The 24898-nt window shown below is 37.4% G+C and overlaps 1 protein-coding gene across 6 annotated transcripts; it reads left to right on the top strand.

Moving 5' to 3' along the window:
• On the top strand, window positions 1–24390 carry LOC131802288 (uncharacterized). 6 transcript variants are annotated; one of them, XM_059122264.1, is made up of 5 exons: window positions 1–281; window positions 1705–2013; window positions 13522–13586; window positions 20128–20530; window positions 20666–24390. In XM_059122264.1, exons 4-5 carry the CDS (start codon window positions 20299–20301, stop codon window positions 22108–22110), a joined length of 1677 nt encoding a protein of 558 aa, XP_058978247.1. In that variant the 5' UTR covers window positions 1–281; window positions 1705–2013; window positions 13522–13586; window positions 20128–20298; the 3' UTR covers window positions 22111–24390. The 6 variants fall into 6 exon arrangements, with proteins under 6 accessions (XP_058978247.1, XP_058978248.1, XP_058978250.1 ...); XM_059122265.1 differs by having other exon boundaries at window positions 1678–2013; XM_059122267.1 differs by having other exon boundaries at window positions 3–138; window positions 1709–2013.
• The last annotated feature ends 508 nt before the right edge of the window (window positions 24391–24898 follow it).

The raw sequence follows: 24898 nt of genomic DNA, 5'->3' as shown, positions 1-24898 counted from the left end.
ACGAGCGTTAGTAGTTTATACGCCGGCATTTGTGACTGTTGACTGTGGCCTCGCGGAAGAACGAACGAATGGCGCGTCAAAGTGATTTCGTGAACACAATTTGAAAATACTTATTGCGAATAGTTGAACAAAAGGAATGTAGAAATGCATGCAAGGGACTACAGCACCTAAAAATACATATCTAATTATAAATGCCTAGTACAGTAGTGTGTCGTTTGTGTCTGATGGTATTCGGCAATGATGTGAAAAGCGCAGCCATGCGACCTACGGATATTTGAAAAGTAAACGAGTTCTCCTCCTAAATTGAATAATTTGCCCAAGACAACTTTTCAAAACCGAATAAAAAATTAAAATTGATAAAAGCCAAAGCAAAACGCCTATGCAAAATAACAAACAAAAAGAGAAAGAAAAAAGAAACAAACTAATAGTAAATCAAGCCAGTGTCAAGTTGTAGAATAACGGTTAGCATATCCACCACGTCTGAATTCAATCAATTTCCCGTTTGGTACTATCGTCGGGGATAATATTCGATTTTGAAGTGAAGCCGTGGCATTCCATGGGGATGTCCGCAGAACAGTGCCGAGCTGTCACTAGATACCTGGCAATATTTTGGAAGAATTTGGATTAACATTTAAACAGAAATTTACTTTAATTATTTTTGTGATACATCCATCATTTCCACTGACTTTGGAACTCATACAGGCGCACACCTTGTCGATTGATACGCGCTGCTGCTGTTGTTGTTGGCTGGCTGTTGATTGCTCTTGGCTGCTGTTTATTCATTTTTTACATGCATGTGTGTTGTTGGTGTTTTTTGTGTTGGAGAGTGGCTTTGTTTTTGGCTCATAAACCGGATTTGTATGAAAGGAATTATTCAACAGCTTAAATATCGAAGGGAATGACGACGACGACGGCGGCGGCGAGCCAACACAGCCACCACGCCACCACAGTAACATTCAAAACACAACGACAGCACGAAAAGAAAAAAAAAACATAACTCTGCCGCCACAACGTGCAATGAACAACAGAGACAACAACAACAAGTTCTTTTCTCATAGCTTTGTGAAGAGTGTAGGCAACGAAGAGAACACCGAGTATCCCAGTGATGTTATTCAGATATTTGGTGAGAGTGTTGAAGGAAGAAAAGCAAACGACAAACGACACCAAGTGCAGAAGGAACAACGAAGACGGAGAGAAGTAACAGTGATAGAGAGTGCGGGAAAGAATTGTTGGGAGACGCAGACGCCTGTAGGATTTATGATGTTGTGTTGATGCTGTTAATAATGTCAAAATGTTATGTTTTGTCTTCTAATTTAGGGTGGGGGGTTTGGGGAGCATGTTATGAACTTCAGACAGGGGGTGGGGGTGGGCAAGATGCAACGGAACCCCATAAACTGGAATTGGTTAAAGTGTTGGGGGATAAATACAAATACCAAGTGGAAAAACGAGAAACAACAACATGAAAGCCTTCTGCACTCTCAACTCTGACAAAGAAAATAATTTAACGAAGCAGAAAAAAGAAAACAAGAAACCATATTTGTGCATAATCGAACATGTATAATTAGTATGTAGGCACATATGTACATATGTATCTACGCTTTAACGCAAACATGTGCATATGTATGTTTGTTGTCCACATATGAATATTGTGTGTAAGCAATACATCTACGTATTTAGATGTGTTCTCGTTCTGTTCCTTTTTAGAAAGTGGAAATCTCGTATTGAACCCCATAAAAACAACAAAGTGCAGATATAAATATCAAAACTGCTTGCAACGACTTATTTGAAAATGCCTACCTGTGTGCATCCAATTACCAATCGAATTCACTGTGCAAAAGTCAAATAAAAACAAAGTTACAAATCAACTATCCTCCCTAAAAACAACTGCAGCCATACCAACATTTGGCACTAGTTCCTCATCGCCTCTGCACATAAACCTGCAGGTCTAAGTGGATTATTTTTTATTGCTGAAATTTAAAAAAATATAAATACGAACCAAAAATTGCAATCTAGGTAAGTCAGGCCCAGCCGTTTTTCATCTATTCCAGAAATCTTATAAAGCTAATTCACCATCAAAAAAACTGAACTTGATCTAAAAAACTCAGGCAATTCTTGATGTTAGGTTAAGATGGCTACAGCCATATGCACGTATCTAAGTGTGTGTCGTTGGAAGCCTATAGTAATACCCAATTCTACATTAAATTCCATTCGAACCCAAGAACAAATTATCCATGATTTTGTCACGAACGAACCCCATTGAGAACTCTTATAATTACCCAGAGTCAGCGCATTCTGTTGCAAAAAAAGATAACCAAACGCCAGAACGGCACGATCGCTTTCCATTGAATTACCGAATAGCTTAGAACACATTGCTCATATGTAAATCGAACGTGAGCTTAACGAGCAGTGTTTAGTGCTTCCTCATAGCGTGACAATTTTTTAAAAAGCGTTGAGTCGCCATAAACCGCCGGATCATTTCAGTAGCACTTACTGCGTTTCGAGCAATACATCTGCATACCGACAAAATATTTAAGCGCACATGATGGATTGATTGTGAACGAATTTTGGCATTTCCTCGAAATGTTGGGGTGCGCATTGAATAACGGATAAGTAGGTATGCATGCAAACCCCTTTTTTTTTATTCAACAGCTTATTCATGTCCACTTGCCTATTGGGACAAGATGTGGTTGTATTTTCCCCTCAACCTTATTCTACCGATCCCGCAAGCATTTTTTTTTAAATCAAATAAGTATTCAAAAAGTATATTGAATACGATTGCAGGATGAAAAACAATAGCGCATTTTTATCGGATTAGATAATGCCATCAGGAAGAACTGTTTAATCAACAGGATACTACATTCTATAATGTAATTGCAAAAAATAGACCGACTCATTTTTACACATTGCTGAGAGCCGATAAAACTCACTCAAAAATGCTTGCAGGGGAAGACTAAATACAATTTCTTAGCTAATACAACATTCAACTAAAACGGATCAAAAACCCATTGTATATGTGAGGCATGTTCGGGCTGTAGTACTTGCAGTCGCTGCAAGGGTCACTTCAACTCACCAGCCTATTCAATCTGCAGTCAATCCTCCTCAACAAGTTCTTGGTGTCTGAAAAGCTATGCGATTGACTCCACGACAGAGTATCGACGCATCCATAAGTAACATAACTGAACTCGCAACACATTTTGAATTGAGTGGATGTATGATGGATCTGTCCATCCACCACTCCAAAACCATCCAACAGCAACAACTTGGTGTGCGTGCGAAGCTGAAAACGAAAGAAAATACAATTTCTTAAAAAGGCTAACAATTTTGTTGTTCGGTTGTGGTTCACTTTTTCTCTGTCGATTTAAAAATACCACATATCTGGCTGGAAGCTGCCCGTCAGTTACTCGTGCTTGGAATATGTGCAACATGTGCTGGATTCAACAGCGTACCCCGAAATAGAATTTAAAACGTTTTGGGAAATTAGCAAAAAATTGAAATTTCGGTGAACAAAAATAAGTACCCATCCGAATTGTTGATATGTTGCACGAATTCCCATTTACTAATCATTAATCTTGAACATCCAAATAGCTTTTCCAATGCACCCAATTATCAGTACAAATAACCAATTCGCACCTAAACAGAATGTGTGCGGCTTCAAAAATACGAAAAAAAATTAGCAGCCATTTTGGATCTGAGATACATATTTTTCCTTAACGTGTTTTTGGATCCAATTGACATCTTTGCCTAAATGGCAACTATCCAAAAAGGGTCGCCATTAGTTGTAGGACACATTTCGAGAGTGTAGCTCCATGTCATCCATTTTAATCGGAATTGACCAGAAATTCACAGTACAATACATTTAGCCGATGAAAATCGGAAATTTTTCGTAGACAATGTTTTCTTCGAATCTTATCATAATTGGGTTCCGCAAGCATTGAAAGACTTATCTAATCGTCAGTTGTTTTGTGATATTGGTGGGCTTTATCTGAACAAGTACTAACTAATGTACATACATCCATCAGAACGGCGAACACCGTTTCCATTGGGACAAAACTAAGCCTTTAAGGTGTGTCTATAGCAGTTCGAATTCAAAGTAAAATGCTGCGAATTACAAGAGCAGTAGTGGAATCGAGTAGTGAATTTATAATGTTCGCATCACCAATCGAATGTGTCGAATTACATGAAATTCGTTTAACATTTTACAATGTTTACTCATTTTTAGATAAAACGAATGTGAAGAAAGCGAAGAAACTATTCAAACTAAGAATATACTGAGGAATCGTTCGTAATTAGTGTTAGCTGCCATCAAATGATAATAAAATCAGACCAATGCATAACATCGCCATAAAATTGGACCGACTGGGGGTGGTTGTAAAGTAAAAATTATATCTGATGAGGCCATAGGAAATTTGTAAAAACAACTGATAACAACTTTACCTTATCTTAACACGATTCCAGAGCATGGTCTGAAAAAATCTCAAGCTATATCTCATCATTAGGAAAGAAAGAAAAATAAAATTTAACTAAAATCTTCCTCATGAACATTTGTATCCGCCTATTGAATTCCAATGTCAAACCAAATATAAAAACTCGTAAATAAATCGATGCATCCAAGCACTTCCTTTCGTGCACATTCGTATGTACATAGCCATGTCGGCCGTGAACTATGGAGAAATGCAGCTTTTTTTTTCTTCACCGTAAAAAAAGTTCACACATCGAACGCATTGGAGTTTTGTTGTACACTTCAAATAATCGTTTATTGCTTATTTAAATCTAATTTGGTATATTCAATGACTAGTCATCCAGAGTACATTTTTTATCTATTGACTTGAGGTGTGTATGATAACCTTTCCAGTAAAAATTCCTCAGTAACTTCTATTGAGAACATTTTCTCACGCGTACCAGTGTTCGCAGCTTTAAAGCGTTACACTTTTAAATGGTTAAAAACTCAAATTGCACTTATTATGGTGACAAAGCTATTATTTGATGGTATAACACAATGTGGAATGGTTACTATCTAAAACGGGTAGTTACATTTTTTTAAAATATTGCCTAAACTTTTAGATTGTTTTCCCATCATCCATAGAACAACAGATTTTGAATCAGCTGTTAATAATTTTTACTGCTTAAATTTTCCCAACACTTTCTTTACTCGCTCTAATGTACGGGTCTTTTAAGTTATCGAACAACATTTTGTAATAACCTGTGCAAATTCTAATAAATGTTTGGCCAATCGTACTCACCACCCAAAAAATGTTATGCAAACATTTATCAAGGTGGTATTGATGACATCGGTCCGGAAATGTTATCACTAAATACTTGTATACCCTCCACGATACTATAGAGGGTATGTTAACTTTGTCATTCTTGATCAAAATAAAATTAAAATTCCTTCTGTCTGTTCTAATTACGCTATCTTTCGAACAGAACTTTAAAATTTTGCACACATGTGTATTTTGCCAGTAGGCAGGTTAAGTTGATAAATGTCGGTCCAAGTTATTGTATAGTCTCCATATACAGGATCTCTCAATATTCGATATTTTGATGACTTTAGCGACATTATGGACCGGAATTGTTTCGTATTGAAAGGTCTTAATGGGTACTACACATTATGACAAAAAAATGACTTATGAATGAGATTAGCGACATTATTAACTGGAATATATATAAATGTACCTCCATATATACGGTATTCAGATGATATTAGTGACATTATTCAACGGAATTGTTTTAAATTTCGTATTTGAAGGTCCTAATGGGCACTACAACTTATGGGAGAAATTACTTATGCAGGTCAACGTCTGCGTATACCTCCTATATAACGGTACCTCCCAATATTCGTTATTTTTTCGGTATTGGAGACGTTATAGGCCTCAATTGTTTCAAATTTCCTATTTAAAATTCGTAACGTTGACTGCAACCTACAACAGAAAATTCTTTATGCCGGTCCTCGTCTTCGCATAGTTCCCATATAACAGTTTTAATTTGAACGGTATTTTAAGACGGAATTTCTTAAAGATTTTAAAGTTCGACCAGGACGAACTTTGGTGCTTCTTACTTGGTATTATAAGGATTGACAGTATTGACTACAAGGTATTGACGTGGTATCTGCCTTATGTACATATGTAAAGTCAAGCGAATGCCACCAACTATACCGTGACTTGCAAGTACCTTGATTTATCTGCACTGCACATACATTACCATAGACATAATCTGCAGATTTAATTCGATAAATTAAGTTGCGTTTATGACAATTGGTATTATTTTCGGGAGCTTTTCCTTTTTTCTACCTTCCTCTACGAGAAGGAGTATGTACGCATGACTTGCCAACCAAGCTGGTTATTTCCTCTAAATACATTGTGGGCCACATTTCGTCAGATCACTATTGTTTTGCACTCAAAATGCAAAAAGCTCACATATGATATCGAAACAAATGCAATTTCGTGTGAACGAAACGCAAAAACTTACATCTGGGCCAGCAAAATAAAAGCCCGGCAACGCCAGCGAATCAAATGAAATGAGTTGTCGAAGAGCACTAATAAAAATAATAAACTTAGGAAAATATAGGCAACGGTGACTTGGTCATTTCACTCAACTCTGCATCAATTCAAAGATGAAAAGTATTTTGTATTTTAGTATTTTGATCGAAGAAAGAGGTGCACTCATGGACAAGAACATAGTAACACTTGCAAAGTAGTTAATTCTAATACATTTCTTCGAAATGCATTAGTGACAACGAAATTTTGAAAAAAAATGCTACATATTTTGCTAAATATAATTAACTTCTAATACTAAAACACTTGATATTCAAGACAAGATCTAAACAAACAGGTCATTTTGGTAGATATTACTGTATGCATTTGATTGAAAAGGGCCAATAGTCGTAAAGAGCATCGAGGATGTATGTTATTGGAAACACAGTTTGGCTCGAGCAGCGTCCATAATCAATTAACGTACAACCTTTCTAAAAACATCCTTGCATTGAGGTCTGCAATTAGCTGTACATTTGGTGGTACATTGTCTTAGCTTACTGTCCGATCAGAAAAACAAAACTCGAAAGTTAAAAGGATATGAACAATATTGCAGCGACGATCCGAAGATCCGTCTTAATCTAACATGTTGCGTAGTTAAATGCAATTTTCTGCTGTTTGATTAAAAGGAATCCCTACAGAGCCAAGAAGTGGGCAACATGCGTTTCTAGACGTATCATTGGGTTCTTTATGTTAGCTATTTCGTAATTAAGTTCAAATATATCAGATGCACTGTTCCGATATGACAAAATGTACCATCGATTTGTTTGACCCTCTAATGCCCACACACATCTGTCTGTAATAAGCTATTTGTTTTTTTTTCTCGCTCCACAAATCTGAAAAGTCAACATTAGAAAGTGGAACCAGTTTCCAGCGATAGGTTGGGCAACCTTAATGAACCTCTGATCTCCCAACGAAAGGCTAGGCGACAAAACGTCTTGCGACATGTGACATTTACTACGGGTGGCGGCCTCTGTGCACTTGTACGGTCTTCTTTCTCATAATGTCTCTCGGCAGACGGAGCCACATGAATCGAAACGAGACATTGTCTGGAAAAAAGCAAAAGTAACACAAAGCAAAGCAATCGTTGCATAGCCTCGAAATAGCCCAGAGCAAAGGCCCACATTGCCATTCGCACTTGTGAAATAAGAAATAAGGTTAATTCTGATGGGTTCTAGATGCGACACGGCAAATATGAGACATTCAATTCAATTATTGCCATACAACTGCAGTGGATAGTAGTGCTGCCCCTTACATCTCTTTTGAAGCTCCATTTTATTTGTTTAAAATCATGAATTTCTTAATTCTGTACTTTTAGAGCTAAATTCTGTCATGTTTGGCTTTGGGGAATGAAACAACCTAACATTCTCTATTATAGGTCTTGCAAGTCAAAAACAATATATTTGCGCTCCATAAGCCGCAACACGGTCTTATCCTTTCAATGCAAAAAGCCTTAAAAGTTGTCTCGTTCGCACTGACTCATTTCGTAGCAGCAGAAAAAAGCGTAACACAGCCCTTGCCCTCGCGGAAAATCTAAAAAAAAAACTTTAATTGGGTGCAAATCAACTTTTTTGCCTGTTACACATTTGGACATTCTGGAACCCATCAATCCACAGACCGACGAACGTAACTCAAGTGGCGGCCAGATGGTAAGAAAATAAAAACTTTCAATTTCATCGGGGCCTTTTGGGATGGCCATTGGAAAAAGTGTAATGATTCCATTTTGACGAGGCCAGAGCGGATCAGACAAGCTCCATATCGTCATGCGTATGTATGTATGTAAATCTGACACTCAGCTAATGCCAGAAACATTTTATATTTACACCGGCAATTAGCAAAATCAAGCAGCAGATATTAAAAAGCAGGCAGAATACTTAACACGTCTTCGTCACATGGCAATCTGGCTGGGTTCCAGAGAGATTCAATCGGCGCGAACTTCAACGTTTACACCAAAGATTACAAAAACACCACCAATCCACGGACATACCATCCTTTAAAGGTAATTCAGATCAGTTATAGAGAAATGTTCGAGTCGGGTAATTTCGCTTTACTCCCAAGGCGCATCTTATCATAGAACCCTAACAACTTAGCTCTCAAATCGTAGAACCTATCTACGGCATTCCTCGAGATCCCTAACGGCCTGTAACACGAATCGTTCTTTTCGCCACCAGTGGTGTTCAGTTGACGTTGTTGTCATTTCGTAATTTGTATGCAGTACGTCACTTCTAGCGCGAATAGAGCTTTATTATTTTCTATTCCATTTACGATTCGATTCGCAGTGCTCGCCCGGGGTAGGTGCGTCAAGTGAACATAACATTAAGTTATGGCCGACGCATGCGTCGCTGAGCTACCATACAAAGCCAAAGTGACTGCTTTATCGGTAAATGTCCAAAAACTTAAATATTTTACACTCTGGTGTTTGTCTATGGCTCTCGACAAAGCACCTGCTTTCGGCTCACAGTAATTAACCTTGAATTGAAGTACTTGAGTGGTCTTGAACAACGATCAAGGTCAGCTAGGCCTTATTGAAGTGTCAAACAATGGCAAAAAGTATTCAAGGAATGCGATGAAGTCGGATGACTTCCTAGAGTCTAATGGTTGGAGAAGAGAACATCGTCTCGCAAATAGGGCAGAGAGTCTTTGCAATTACCGCCACCAATAAAGCCTCATTTCTAGCTGGTTATCGTGAGTCTAGGAACGACTGAAGTGCTATTTGCTTTATGATTAGTCAGAGGTCGCACACAGATGACTTGGCGGCTGATGAACCCGAATGTTTCAAGCAAAGCCATCTTCTCTGTACCTTTTATACGTGTTAGGTGTTGTTTCTTAAGCCAAATCTCATCTAGCCATAACTATGCTGTGTACAAAAAGAGCCACCACAAATATGTTCTCACAAATGTGGATGTGTTTGTATGCGTGTTGCTTCGGGCAATACATAATAATTAGTTATACAACAGCAGATAGCTTGCTTGCAATAGAATGACTGAAGAACAAACCATGTTTGGAATAATCGGAAAAGAACTATGTGAGTTAACTTATCCCAGAAATCGGTTTACTTTGGGAATGGGATATTTCATAATTGAATGATTCTCCGAAGAACTAGCAGTCGGATGTTGCCATGAGAATTACAAGCAGAGTGCACTGTTAATTTAAAAGCTAGCTGGCTGTCGCATATGTGAAAATCTTTGGGTTCTAAAAACATTGACAAAATCAGGCGAATTTAATGAAAGATGAAGGCAGAACAAATATTTGGATTTTTGCTCATTCTTTGATGTGATATTTTCATCACTTCTTGAAGAATCAAAAACGATATATCCAAATGTTAGTCTATGTCAATTAAAAAAACTCATCATTTTTTAAGGACGTGATTCCGCAAGAGTCCATAAATTAGCTCACGTATTTTAAGGACAACTATGACAAATTGCCAATCTTAAAACTTGTTTTTGAATATCCATTATGAAAATGAAACATTGGATGTTTCACCACTTAATTTGTAGGTATACAAATCTATCCATTGAAAACCTTGCAATACAAACTTCAGATTATGCCGCTCATCTCAAATAAATAAAATCACAGACATGTGATATTCGCCGTAGCACTTAAAAATTAAGAATCACTTCAACGCATTTTTTTTTTTTTTTTTTTTTTTTTTTGAAATTTGAAAGTAACTCTACTGAGAAAGATGTATCCAAGGGTTGTCTTTTTCTGGCCCCACCATCCAATGTATGACCTTGAAAGAATCGAGTGCTATTCGTCCAAAAGATCAACTGGGCACATCATTTTGCTGTCTTCTTGACTGCCGACCAATAGTTTCCTTTGGAGAATCATCAACCAAACAGAACTTCGAAAAAATACATCCCAGATGCTCGACCACCCATTTTGCATTTGTCATAAGGATAGCATGCGGATTGTTTCTCTTGTTTCCCACCAATTAAGCTAACAACAAGCTTCTGAAAGGAAACATCAGTTCTGACAACGTTTCGTCATAATATAGTAATTAGTACCAGCCAACCACCCAAAGTCACTATTCATTGCTCGAAGACCTTTGTGTCAATGCTGTGAAAATTAATAAACACACACACACACACACGCACACGTTCGATGATCTCATCATCGACAAAACTAACAATGTACATAATTATGAAGCCCGCTTAAATAAAAATAAATATTTGATTTAATCACCAACAACAGCAACAACACAATCCTATGGACTTACAAAACAATGGAAGAGATATGCTAGAATATAATTGGGAAATCTGTTGCGACATCGTAATTTAAATGTCGTTTTTGCTGTTGTTGTTGCTATTGTTGGAATTCATAAAAAAAAACACAGGAATATTGAAAGCCACTGATCAGCCTCTCAATCACCCATCGATCTTTGAATGTAGTTTTTGGGACGCTTTCAATGGAATGACCTACAAATCGCAAAAACCCATTGATAACCCTCCAAGTACTTGTCGTGCCACGGCAGACAAACGCCAACCAATGCCTCATATTTGTAATTGTGATTTACTATTTCAAGCAAAACACAATCGGCAGACACCCACGAACGAGTTGAACGAACTCTGGTGTTCTCCCCCTCTCACACCGAAAGCGGGACAGCCAGCGGAGGATCCAATTTCAATAGAACGCCACGCAGACATTAATCTTAACCACAGGGCCGTGCTGGCAAAGACAATTGATATTCAAAACCCGTTTGAACTGCGGTAAAACCCAACATACCACACATAAGTACTTGGGCAATGCGGAGAAACTTTCTAAATCGCTTCAAATTGGGAATCTATCATTCTGTCAGCAGATAAGTCTACAGTAGCCTGGCCGCTGGAGTATTTGGCGTGACCTACAATAGCCAAGCAAACAGTACACACAAGTTGACCAGAACGGAACGGAGGAACTGTTGGTACAGCGAACATACATCAGCTTGACCCACTTTTGCTGGGAGAACAAAGCCGTAAATGATCGACAGTTGTCGATAATGGAATTCGTGAGATCTTATCGCAGGCGCAGAGTATTTGGCCAGTCCGAGCCAGTAATGAAATTGAGGTGCATGTATTCCGTCGTTGTACAAATTAACTCTAGAAAGATAAAAGCTGGTTGGGTTGTTGGTTGGTTATGGGAGAACAAGAATGATTAGCAGACACCAGCCAATTTACATTTGAATTTGATTTGTTTCTCCTCTACTTCTGCGATGTCTACTGAGGAGATAGTTCTTAGGTGGGTATGTGTGGACGTAACCGATTAGCCAGCATTTCGAAGTATTTAAAAGAAAAAGCAAACTATTTTGTGCATTTGACTGGATGATTAATTTCAGTGGTAATTGTGAAATATCTGTATAACTACTCGAAGCATAACCCGGGGCTTGATAAATCATTTTTGCAATTTCTCTTAGTGCGCTTATGGGCTACAAGCCCCCCGCCCATTGAGGCATAGAAAAGGACTACCTCACTTACCATTCACTTGCAGTTGGTAACACTTTTCATTATTTGTGAGGAATTTTGAGTGCCGCAGCTTTTGGTGGGGAATAGAAGCAGCCGGCTTGTTGGCTTGCCTCTTTTCCCTCTGAAGGTTGCGGCATTCACAACTTGCAGTTTCACCTTCTCACAAATGAAGAAGAGTGATACCGCGAACGCAAGAAACCAAGTCCTTCCTCTGTCTGTCAGCACAAGCATTTTAATCACAATGATATCCTTGAACGTCTTCCACCCGGCATGAACATGCTTCACAATTCTGGTAGGTAGGTATTCGATTGACTACCAGTGAAGGAGAACACAATGAGCACGACGCACAAACAATGACGCTTCAAAACAACAGCCATCCGGTTGGAAATTGATATCAGACAATTTGTTTGTAACCAGGAACGGGGAGGTTCTCATCCGCACAACACAACGCAACGAAAGACGATATGTCATTTGAAAATTAGAAAAAGTTATTTTGTTCCATTGTGAGTGACGGGAGCGAAAATAAAATATTGTGACAAGGATTTATGAGTACACCTTTTTACTTTTGAATCCCCCCTGCTGACAATTCCATAATAAGGATAGCTCGCAGCCCTTCTATCACGAGCGAGAGCATAGTCCCAAAAGTCCAATGTTGTTCCTGTATTTCGATTTGCAGTAAACATTGTCCGCATTGTCATTTTCACCAATCGATCCACGCAGCAGCTCTTCCAGAGGCTGAAAACTTCAAACTATTCAATGCTTCATCGTGTTCTTGTTGCCATTGTCGAACGTCATAAACATTTATAACTGTAAACAGCGGGAAATCGCCGTCGAAGCCTTTTTTGTTTACAGAAGAGAGATGTTTTTTCTTTTCGGAAGCAATGATCTGAGCACGGATGCCACACCACCACCACATCAAAATTTGGCAATGGAATTTTGACAAGTCTGCAACTAGCCTAATTCTTTTGGAAATATCTTCCCGCTCGTTATTATAAAGCTCATCATTTTTGTAAAACCGAAGATATTTTGTTGGCGTAAAAAGTACTAAAAAAATAAAAAAAAAATCCAAAGGAATCGTCTACTGATTTGGGAAAAGTTATATGGCATTCGACACATTTCCCAACAGAATTGAGTGAAACTCAGTATAACGAGTTGACGATGGGTAGAAGGCTTATTCACTTGTCAAAGTTAATACATATCTAAAGATCGACTTTGCAATTTTGACAGCTAAAAGAATCAGGACAATCGAGGCAAAAAATAAGGCAAACGAAACGTCTTACTAGGAGCCCGTAGTTTTAGATAAGTTCATGGGTTTGATTTATGTTGATTGGAAATTTAAAAAGTTCTAATTGTTGTTGTCAATTGCTGCAAATGTTTCGATATGAGGCTAACTTATTGGACCATCTGACTTTTATGCTCAATAGAATAATTGCCCTTCCTTGGTATCATAACATCAAAGCAAAACAGGACATACACGAATCCATACATACATACATACAATGCAAATCCCTTGCCAGACAACTGACTAATTGAAAACACGTTATTCTCTTTTGTAGCATCCAGAAACTACAACGTCCTGCAGGATTAGGAACTTCAACGTCGAGCAGCCGTCAAGCACCAGGTAAGAGACTAGTCCTCAGTACACGGTTGATAGAATTTCTATTATTTGTTTACATTAGATATTATTGCCGGGTCAAACTCCTCAATGTGAATTTATTTGAAGTATATTCAATTGGAATCCACTGGACTTTCAAAATCCAGTAACCTGTAAACGTACTTCTGAGAAGTGCGAACAGCAAGAGAGCTCGTACATAAACATATCAATACAAGGACCTTGAGGTGACCTAATCGTAGAGTATTACGTTAGTGGACTAATGAACATTTTTGTTTGTTCCATAAAAGTGCGAATTCATTGCCATATTCGGCAGCAATTTTGCGGCATAAGCTTTTGTTTTCGAAATTTAATTTGAGAATATTTAAATTATTATCTGATTTTTCCAATTACCATGGACAACTCCCTTCGCGGAAGTATACATCACCAATCCTAAATCGTTCATTGAAATTGAAATCTGTGTCGGTTTGTATGAGATGGCAAAGGTATATGCATAAATACACATCATAAAAACATTACTTAAGTGTGGAATAAGCAGTGGAAGGACTCGTTCGAAACTAAAATAAATTGTTTTTAATATGCAAGAAAAAATTGTTTACCACCAATGGCGAAACGCGTCGCATAGTAGTCAGTGTGTGATAGTATCTCCCTGGCTTTCCTTTTTATTGCAAATTACAGATCATTATGCTCGCCCCGAAAAAGAAAAACAAATAATATCCTAAACATATGATATTCGCCTTAAAAAGGCAAAACACAATAAATAAAAATGAATCTGGTTGATTGAATAGGAATAGGACCTTAAATACTCAACAATTTGGCGTTGTCGATATGGAGCTTTTTCAAAGTCATGTCCTGCGAATAATAGATTTAAATGGAATTATAATTCTCGAATTATATAAGAGAACTTTCCAAATAATGGTTCATAGCCTTATAGCAAGGAAATGTACAACTTATTTGGTGCGAAAATGAGTCTAAAATCGTCAAACGGCTTAAAATAGTGACGGTTATACTGAATTGTTGACCCGTACTGAACTTTTGTAACGGAAAGCATTCCTTCCTACTAGAGATATTGGGAATACCGAGAATCAGCAAGGTTGTGAGGCTATGTGTTAATCGACATAAATCATTTTCAGAATCATGAATATGCGAGAACAAAACTCATTGTGGCATACGTCTGAAGGGGATCCAACGTAAACGTAGCCTTAATTTTTTTTAATGTTTTTCACATGCGATAGACCTTAATATATACAATCGACGTACGAACTACTTGACCGTGACTCTATTGACTAGCCGAATAGTTAACCACCCCTCTGTACGTCCGCCCATTTATGGACAGTCACTGTCATGTGGCTGATGCTTATTTTCAGATTCAAATAATTAATAAAAACATTACCTCATTAAATGTTTTGTGCTGTGTGCCGCTTGTTAACTTTAGCATTGGCCTTTGAATGCATGAATTGGCGAGTGACAAAGGTACATACATCGAATAATACACACATACACATGTACATGCACATGTGAAAACTCAACACGCCATTCTAGGCAAATGTTACAAGCAATGCAATTGCCCAAACTATGAGCCACACAATGGACCCTGTCCAAAGAAAGGTGTCATCTAGTCTTTCCGAATGGAGTTCTCACGAAAATAAGGTACTCTCTTCTACATGTGCGTATGCATTTGTCCACCTGCAATTGGACGGTATTTGCACACCATTGTCACCATTGCCATTATGCGCAACGTTCTAACGGAGATGATGCTCGTAGTCGACTTCCATGAAACTAAATATGCCATAGCATGGCCAGACTTTCAATAGCAACAACACTTGTTCAGCTAAGGAGATTTACTCTTATATGCGCCAGCCACCTTTAGAACCATCGGCATCGTCAGCAACAACGACAGTTACAGTTACAGACTCGACTCGGAACACAGTCATGTTAACAAATGAGCATTGCCGGCTTGAATTTACCTAACACCACCTGTTTGCTTGGTTGTAATTACGGTGAAACCGATACTCTTCTTTATCATTATTCACCTAGCTTTGTTGCGTATGTTTTTTTTTTTGTTTTGCTGCACACCATCCATTTCAGATACTTACAGATGTATTATCCACCATTTGATCCAAACCGATCGCTTCTGTATTCCACACAGTGTGGGATAATTTCGCCAAAAAATCCGTGCGATCCTCAAATGGAAATGCCTTACATAATGCAAATTCTCGCTAAAAACAGAATCGTTCGTTCACAGAATCTTTCTCCTGACCAGATATAAAGTGTGTATCGAATCTCGAGACCGTTTAATTGCACCAGGATGAAGGGTAAGCAACAACACAACGCCATATGCAGTTTCGTTATCTACTCATCATAGATAATTCTTCCATGCAATTGCAGGCCACATGCAATTGTCAACGAATTGTTTACATACATATATATGTATGCATGCATGTTCCCATTTGAAATTGTGAATCCATTGCGAATGATATGATTTATATTTTGGAATCTATGACACGAAAAATGTTATAAATCTGTGGAAATTCTTGAAGATACAAGCATGCATACACCATTCCGCCAGAACTCATCGAAAATGTTGTTGATGTTTCATGGGCTAAGCTGCCGCGGCATTTAGTTGGAAGATCAACAATGTTGGCTGGCATAAGATATCGTGAATTTTAGATACGGCCTTAAGAAGTCTATTTGGGTCTCTTTTAAAATATGTCAAACTAAAGGGTTCAAAAATCAATGTGTGAAAGTGTGACTGCAGCTGATAGAATGCAGTGAGTCCAAATCCATATCAATAGTCCTAAAAGTGATGTCTATAAAATCTCAAAGTTTTGGCATAAATATAGGGAAATGCAGCGAAGAATATCGGAAACTGTTCCTTTTTTATGAAAAGGTCCATACAAATCAGTTTGTCATCAGTTCATTATTAAATTGACAAATTACATACGATTCGACATGTAGTTAGAACCTTCGAAACAACGGTACATTTATATGGAGCTATATGAAAACGTGGAGCTATATTAATTCGCTACATCTTTTCGTAAAGTGTAGACTAGTGAAAATTATTAAAAAGCATTGATCTCATCACTGTTAAAAAGGCAAAGCCGTTGCAATAAATGTGAGCGTAAAAACTGCAGACTGAAACGATTACATGAGATTCTGAATGTAGATAAAAATACTTCACTTTTTTCAAACGGCGAGCAGGGGGTTTAACCTTGAAATCAGTAACAGGTTCGGACGCGTCTTTTTTTCGTTTCATCAGTGAACCAAAGTCAATGACTGAATCTCAATCATTATTTTCTAACTGGTACCGGACGGAAGCAAAACCGAATCGCCAACGGCTTCCCAAATAACGTTCGGATGTACTGTTTTTAGTGAGGATGACGCATCACCAACACTCTAAACTTTAAAGTGCCTTACGGATAATTATACAATTATTGTTCTAACTTGATTAAATCGCGAGTTCTTATCTGTTTGCGACTCGTATTATGAAGACGCCCAATGAAAAGTTCAAACAAACTTGTTAAAAAAACGGTCCTGAGCACGGCTAAATCGGTCGGCTTTGAGATGCCTTAAGGCCGAGGCTAGGTGGGTACGATACACCGGAACTTGTATTGAATATTTCTAATCACTTAAGCTCAATAGAAGGTATTCACAGAAATAATTACAAACTCTTCCACATTTACACATTTTTCTTTTTAACCAAGGGTTTAATCTGATACGATCCATATCTGCTTATCATGGCTCTGCCTGGAACCGAATACAAATCAATTTATAAAAATTGTCGTTTTTGTTGTTGTTTAAAAAAACGTAAAAAAACTTATTTCCACTTACACCTTATATCAAACACCTTCCCTACAGTCATGGTATAATTATAAGAAGGTAGCTGTAAAAGCCAGCTGATTCGACTCCACTGTAAAATTGGTGTCAAATTGCATATGACGTTTTGTGGTATACCAGGTATATCCTTTTTATACCCTCCACCTTGGAAAGGAGGGTATATTAACTTTGTCATTCCGTTTGTAACATCCTTAAATAATCGTCGTAGACCCCATAAAGTATATATATATTCATAATCAGCATAAAATTCTAAGTCGATTTAACGATGTCCGTCTGTCTGTCCGTTGCCTGTCTGTTGAAATCACGATACAACCCACATTATTTGACGTAGAGCAGAGCAATTTGTATTGTGTCTAGGATGGTTGGCATTGAAAATGAGATATATCGGTCCACGTTCTGGTATGGTCCCCATATAACGGTACCTCCCGATATTCGGTATTTTGATGATTTATGCCACATTTTTTTCACGGATTTGTCTGATAACTGGTATTTGTAGGTCATAATGGGTTCCAGCTCCGGTGGCGAGACATTGCATGTATGGGTCCATGATTTGGTATAGCTCCCATATAACGGTACCTCCAGATGTTTGGTAATTTAATGAATTTGCCACATATTTTCAAGGATTTGTCTAAAAATTGATATTTGTTGGTCATAATCGGTTCCAGTTCGAGTGGCGAGTCATTGTAATTATAGGTCCACGTTTTGGTGTAGCCCCCATATAACGGTACCTCCCGATGTTCGGTAATTTGATGATTTTTGCCACATTTTTTCACGGATTTGTCTGAAAATTTTTTAAGTTTTCTAAATTTACATAATGTTGTAGTATATCTTTTGGATCTGTACATTTCGATTTCAATTTTAAAGGATGTTTCTTTCCCAGTGATTCCCTGAATTGTTGCAAGATTTCCACCTGCAGTTAAAAACTGTACATTGAGAGGAAGGATGTGAAAGCAGTAAAATTAAACATTTAGGATTACTTGTCCTGAATTTTGTATTAAATCATAAAAATTCCAAAACTGTACCTTTTTGAAATTAAAATAATTCATGACAAATGAATTGTTTTGGTCACATTTTTGGGCGCATAACTGTGACACTAACATTACCTTCACTAACATTGCTGTAGTTTTGGTCCTACCCTCTAATAATTCTACCATGCTCTACAGTATGGAAATAATGTTATACGGTTGATGTACCCATAACTAACTGGGATCATAAGGATATCATTATATAGGAGTGATTCCAAGTCCTGGATCTGCATTGGACGTTTTTTGTGAAGATATGTTTTGAATATTATGACTTAAAAATATCGAATTGCAGTCAATTCGGCTAGAAGATATGATTAGGACCTTCAAAACCCTCAAAATTCATGGTTACCGATATATTAAGCTTTTGCCAGAATGTGAAGCGATACTGGTATTTTCAGGACAAATTGGCAACACAAATTGCGAAATTTCAGTCAATTAAGTGTAGCGCCACATGGATAATTACCATACCAATTTTCTTCGATATCATAAAGGGAAAATCGGTTATCGTAGTAAAAACTTTTAGAATCTTGCAGTTCTGCAACAAGCCAACACTGAAATTGTGTTGTGAATAATTTTAAATTGCAAATAGTTCGGTTGAGTCTACAATTAACAGAATACTTCAAATCTGAACATCAAAATTCAGCTTGGAACTTGCAGGTTGGAAGTTGTGGCCGAATCCTTCAAGAAAGAAAAAAACCGAAAATAAGGGAAACGTTATATGGGACTTATGTCTATGTTTGAGTCAATTTAGCCCATTTTCAATACCAAACATATTGGGAGTATTAGTTTTGTATGTTGAGAAAGATTTGAACGGCTCTAGAATAAGCACTGGTGTAACGAAGATCAACGTTGGATACTGTAATTACAAACTAAGAGGAGCATGTATTATTGAAATTCATAGACATACATATCGTCATGGGAATTGATTTTTCTCCATGGTTTTTTATTAATTTTCATTCGTGTTGCTAGTCCTTAAAGGCATTTGTAATCGGCCTCAGACTTTTAAACGGAACATTGAATTCTTGTATTCTTATACCCTCCACCCCTCGATATTCGGTATTTTGATGATTTTAGCCACAATTTTCAACAGAATTGTCTGAAATTCTACACAAGGAGTTCTTTGTGAGCACTTTACCCCCTAAAAGAGAATTGTCTTTATAGGTCCACGATATCGTATAGCCCCCATATAACGGTACCCCCCGATATTCGGTATTTTGAGGATTTTAGCCACATTTTTCAATGGAATTTTCTGAAATTCCACACAAGGAGTTCCTTGTGGGTATTTTACCTCGTGCAAAATAATTGTCTATAGTGGTTCAAGATATCGTATAGCCCCCATATAACGGTACCCCCGATGTTCGGTACTTTGATGATTTTAACTACATTTCTCAATGGAATTTTCTGAAATTCCACACAAAAAGTTCATTGTGAGTACTTTATCTCCAGACGTAGATTTGTCTGTATAGGTCCACAATATTGTATATCACCCCAATATATCGGCACCTTACCATATTTTATATTTTTAAGATTTTAACAGAATTTTTAATGGATTTCTTTTTTTTTTTTTTTTTGAAAATTTCCTAATTCGTTCCAAATGGTGGAGGGTATTCAAAGTTCGGCCCGGCCGAACTTACTGCTTTTTTACTTGTTAAAGCTAATTTTTTCTTTGCATTTTTCTTTCATTGCAGGCTAACCCAGCAACAAGAAAAGAGGAAAGCTTCTTTTTTTACTCGTCGCCAGTCCTGTGATTTTGCGGCCCATGACGGCAAATTTTCCCATTAAACCTATCTGAGGAGGGTACCCACCTGTGGAAGCAAGAGACTGTCAAATCCACGATTTTCTTCGAACCACTTGTCACAATGGCACGAACAAAAGTTATTCTAAAAATCCTATTTACGCTATGCGTTTGGTCTTTTGTGATAATTGGCGTGTTCAAAATGCACGGCACCAATATTGTTCCGCAGGAATACGTTTCCGTGCCCCTGAGCGGTCGCATACTTCTCCAGAAAGATGTCCTCAGATATGCCGAGACGACTTCCACAACAACAGATCGATTTGATCCATCCGAAATACTGATTGACAATAGAACCGGTAAGATCTGAACTGCTCATCTCATGACAAAGGTTGCAAAGATTGTCATTGTTAAAACGACCATTAATAACAATTCGTAGTATCATGTTTGCAAAGGTGAATTCATCGCTTGTCATTTCTTCTTCTTTCTTTCAGCCATGGATGACGATCAGCTGGTGAGAGATGTGGAATCAAGGATACCTTCGTTACCGATTGCATACTGGAGTAAAAATAAGAACTTTCTTCAACAGAAATCGTCCACGTGCGCCAAGTACCCTTCTATATTTGAACTGGAATTCAATAATATCTACTGGCAAACGATGCGGACCAGCAATGGGACATTTCAATTATTTGGAGCCTATTACGATATTCGAAAAAATTCATTACTGGGCCCCACGGTACGAATTTTAGGAATGATTGATCGCATCGAACCAAAAGTAAAGACCTATTGCCAGTTTTGGTTCGATGGCCAAAAAGAACCGTTTATTGTCAAGACCTATGAATACAAGTACATCTGGTACAACAAATGGGGAAATTACAAACAGGGCATCTACCAGCCGTATTTGATCGCGTGTCAAATACCTAAACCCTTCCACGGTGTGGTGCCCAGTTCGGTGTCGATGGTTGAAAAGGAATGTGATACGGCCACAAACAATTTAAGAGTTATATACAACCGACCCCCCGACGACCAGAAAAAAGGCTTCGCGGTTTGCGTCAAGGGCTTAGACTTCTTGTATGACGATTTGTCAGTGCGATTAATTGAGTGGATAGAACTTCTAAACATGTTGGGGGCCGATAAAATTTTCTTTTACAATCTACAAGTCCATCCAAATATTTCCAAGGTATTGAATCACTACGAACAGGAAGGCAAAGTGAGAGTAATTCCCCTGACACTGCCGGGTGGCCAACCAAACGTGCCCGGATTCCAGCACCTCTACTTAACTAAAAAGACTAATCACAAGCGACAGAACGAAGTTATACCCTATAACGATTGTTTGTACAAAAATTTATACCTTTACGATTATATAGCGCTGCTAGACATCGACGAAGTTATTATGCCGAAAGGCAATTTCGTTTTATGGTCGGAATTGATGGCCAAGGTAGTCCCAGACTCCCTCAAAGTCAGACCGGAGGGATACCACAGTTTCAATTTTCGCAACGTGTACTTCCTGGATGACCAGCAGCATGAACACGGTTGGCACAAAGACATACCGAAATACATGCACATGCTGCAACACGTCTACCGGGCCAAAAACTACACAAAGCCAAATCAATACGTCAAATGTTTTCACAATCCCGAGAAGGTGCTGACCCTGCACAATCATTTTCCACTGGCATGTCTAGGGGGTGTGTGCAAGTCCTACCCTGTAGATACTAAAGATGCACACTTGCAACACTACCGGGCAGATTGTGTCAATACCTTAAAGAAATCTTGCGAAGAGTTCCGAGAAAACTCCGAGGAGGACAAGACCATTTGGAAATACAAGGATGAGTTAATACGTCGAACCATAAAAGCGTTGGACACGTTGGGATTCTTCCGCCGTTCATCGACCATGTATGGCAGCGGTTATGGGTCAACAACGCACTCCTCAGAACGGTGATTACCAAATTCCTGGTGGTCTCTGGCTATGCCAGCATGGTGGGGCATTCTGCGGGGTGGTAAACAGTTTATTAGCGAATCAATTTCCTCAACCACAAACGTGGCTAAAGTAAATAGAAATAGTTTTAGAAGTCAGACCGGTAATATACACCAAATGGCAAACACAATAGAAGGGAGAGAGAATTGGGACAATATGTCTACAAATATTGGGAGTCCAAAACAAATTCAAATTTCTTTTTTCGACGAAAAATCTAATTCGTTCTCTACTATTGCTGACGACCTTTCCAACAAAATATCCAGAGCTAGTTCTAACAAAAGATAATGAAACCTTCGAGTGAATTGGCTGATACGCATCCTATCCTGTGGACATTGTCGAAGTAATAATTTACTGCATTTTAATTGCGTCATATGCCTCTGCAAATTGGGTTTTTGTCATGGAAATATGGTTAATTTCTACACTCCCACAACTTTAAGAATTTCGATTTGCATCTCATTCATCCATTACTTCAGCACCGAAGCTTAATATCGAAATTTAATATCGATGCACTCAACAACAATACTATTCTATGTTTATTACTTCTAACGTTTGTCCAAGACCCTTAATTCACTCTCCTAGTAAATTTAAAAGGATATTTTGACATTGTTGAAACGTATATAATTTAGGTAAAACCAATAAGATAAACTAGCATAAGATGATATTTTTCAAAAATGTGCCTTGTAAATCAGAATTATGTTGTTATATAAAAAGATGATGAAACAAGTCCCTACATTTCATTGTAAGCATGTATATTTGAAATCTGTATAAGGAACCATATTGTATAATGTAGTATTTATTTTAATATTGTACATGTAAGCAGTCTCAAATGGGAAAAAGAACAACAAAGTGGATCTGAATTATTAATTTATGAACTGACAATTTGTGCGAAAATGGATAGGCAATACTAACGATACCATATATATATATATATATTACTCGATCTTTTTTGTCAGATCGTACAAATAACATCATTGCTCTAAAATTTTAATTCGTTCGTAACTTACTTCAAGTTCAGAGTGTTTTCACAAAGTTCCAACACTTGAAGAGCAATGTATAAACGATAGTTTCCGCTTCCACTTGTACCGTTCTAATTACTGGTTCCTTGATTTATTCTCAAATCAAAGTAGAAATTGTTTTAAAGAGCTAAGTTAAAGACTGAAATTTTAGAAAATTGTTCATTAATGTTACGTCTAGTTAATAAATATATTCATAAATAAGCACAGACAGACATACATACATTTGTACATATAACTATCAAAAAATTATGTCTTTGAAATATGTAGCGAGGAATTATTAGAGATAATTACAATATTAAGATGTATGTTCAAAGAAGCGGCAACATATTTACATTAAATTCACATAGTTAGCATTAAAGAACTTTGCATAAGAGGTTGTGTAGATCTATGTGTGCCGTTTGTTTCGAATATGGTACATAAATAGTGGGAACGTTGTTAACCACATGTACGAATAACTATTGCACATATTCAAATATGTAGCTTACTATCGCAAAAATTGTTATTAAGATTACCTAGATGGAAAACAACATTAACAACTTCAAACCCGCAATCTTTCCTTTTTAACGATACTATGCAAACAAGCTAGGTTAACGCGACGGTACTATGCGATTGCGAAATCGATACTGTTTCTTGACTTTGTAGGCTTGAGCATTTTTAATGGATTCAATATTTGTTTTAGTGCAACTTACTGATAGTTGTTAAAATCGCGAAACGCCATAAATATAATTCAGATTGTTGCGACGTAAAATTCATCTAAATATTGTTCGGTTACGTAATCTAAATTTTAAAACTATCGAAATGGAAAGCAAATCGTTTTAGAAATAAATGAATGTACCAATATTTAAAACACAACGGCTAATTAATAGGTTGAAATGAACACACCTAGCTCTTAAATGCGACAGTCCATTTTTTGGCCAGTGAAATATATACGGAATGGAGGATATTTCATAAATTGTAAATAGTTAAATGCAATGGGTGTCACTTCACACTGTATATATATATAAAAGCTCTTAATTATAAGCATGATTATTTTTCACAATATTCAATTTGAATCAATTTTATTGTACTTAAGTTGGAAATTTTGGCATTATTTTTACAGTTATTCTACGTTTGTTTTATACCGACATGAATGAAATTCAGTTGTACGGTACACTACAGAAGCAGTATGTATTTAGCGTGTAGCAGCAACACTATAAACATTTAATAAAGAATAAAATTGAAGAAACTTCGCAGAGTAGTTTTATTCAAGAATATGAAATGATGAAAAGGTGTGATAAGACTAGGAACACATCTATCGATTAGCGCGATATGTTAAGGTAAGAGAAAATAAATACAAAATTGCAGGAAATTCCTTTGAAAATTTAAGTGAATATGGATGAGTATACAAAAGGGTGGCCTAGTTTAACCAAATTGCCGACAATTACTTTATAAATGTTACATAAAAATACTAAATATCGAATTTGCATTAAAACGAGAACTTGACGTGCCTAGATAGGCATACTCGTTACTCGGTTGTACGGAAAATCCAAATTTGAGTTAATTCTTCGGCACGTTGCACTAGCTTGTTGCACTAGACTGTCGCATACAAGGAAGCGAGATAGACCCATAGTTACTTTTGAGGCTCCTCAGAGAATCACTTTCTGAGTCGATTTATGCATGTCAGTCCGTCTGTCCGTGTATTTTTGTGAACAAAATGCAGGTCGTATTTATTATCCGGTTGAGATGGAATTTTGCAA

This window comes from Musca domestica, unplaced genomic scaffold, assembly GCF_030504385.1.
Source record: "Musca domestica strain aabys unplaced genomic scaffold, Musca_domestica.polishedcontigs.V.1.1 20, whole genome shotgun sequence".
In the NCBI taxonomy this organism is placed as follows: domain Eukaryota; kingdom Metazoa; phylum Arthropoda; class Insecta; order Diptera; family Muscidae; genus Musca; species Musca domestica.
This window is presented reverse-complemented; position numbering and strand designations above follow the sequence as displayed.

Bases quoted from the DNA above. Each gene is read 5' to 3' on its own strand.
- LOC131802288 (XM_059122264.1), top strand. From the start codon at position 20,299: ATGGCACGAACAAAAGTTATTCTAAAAATCCTATTTACGCTATGCGTT. The intron at 20,531-20,665 runs GTAAGATCTGAA...TCTTTCTTTCAG, and splicing joins ACTGATTGACAATAGAACCG to CCATGGATGACGATCAGCTG.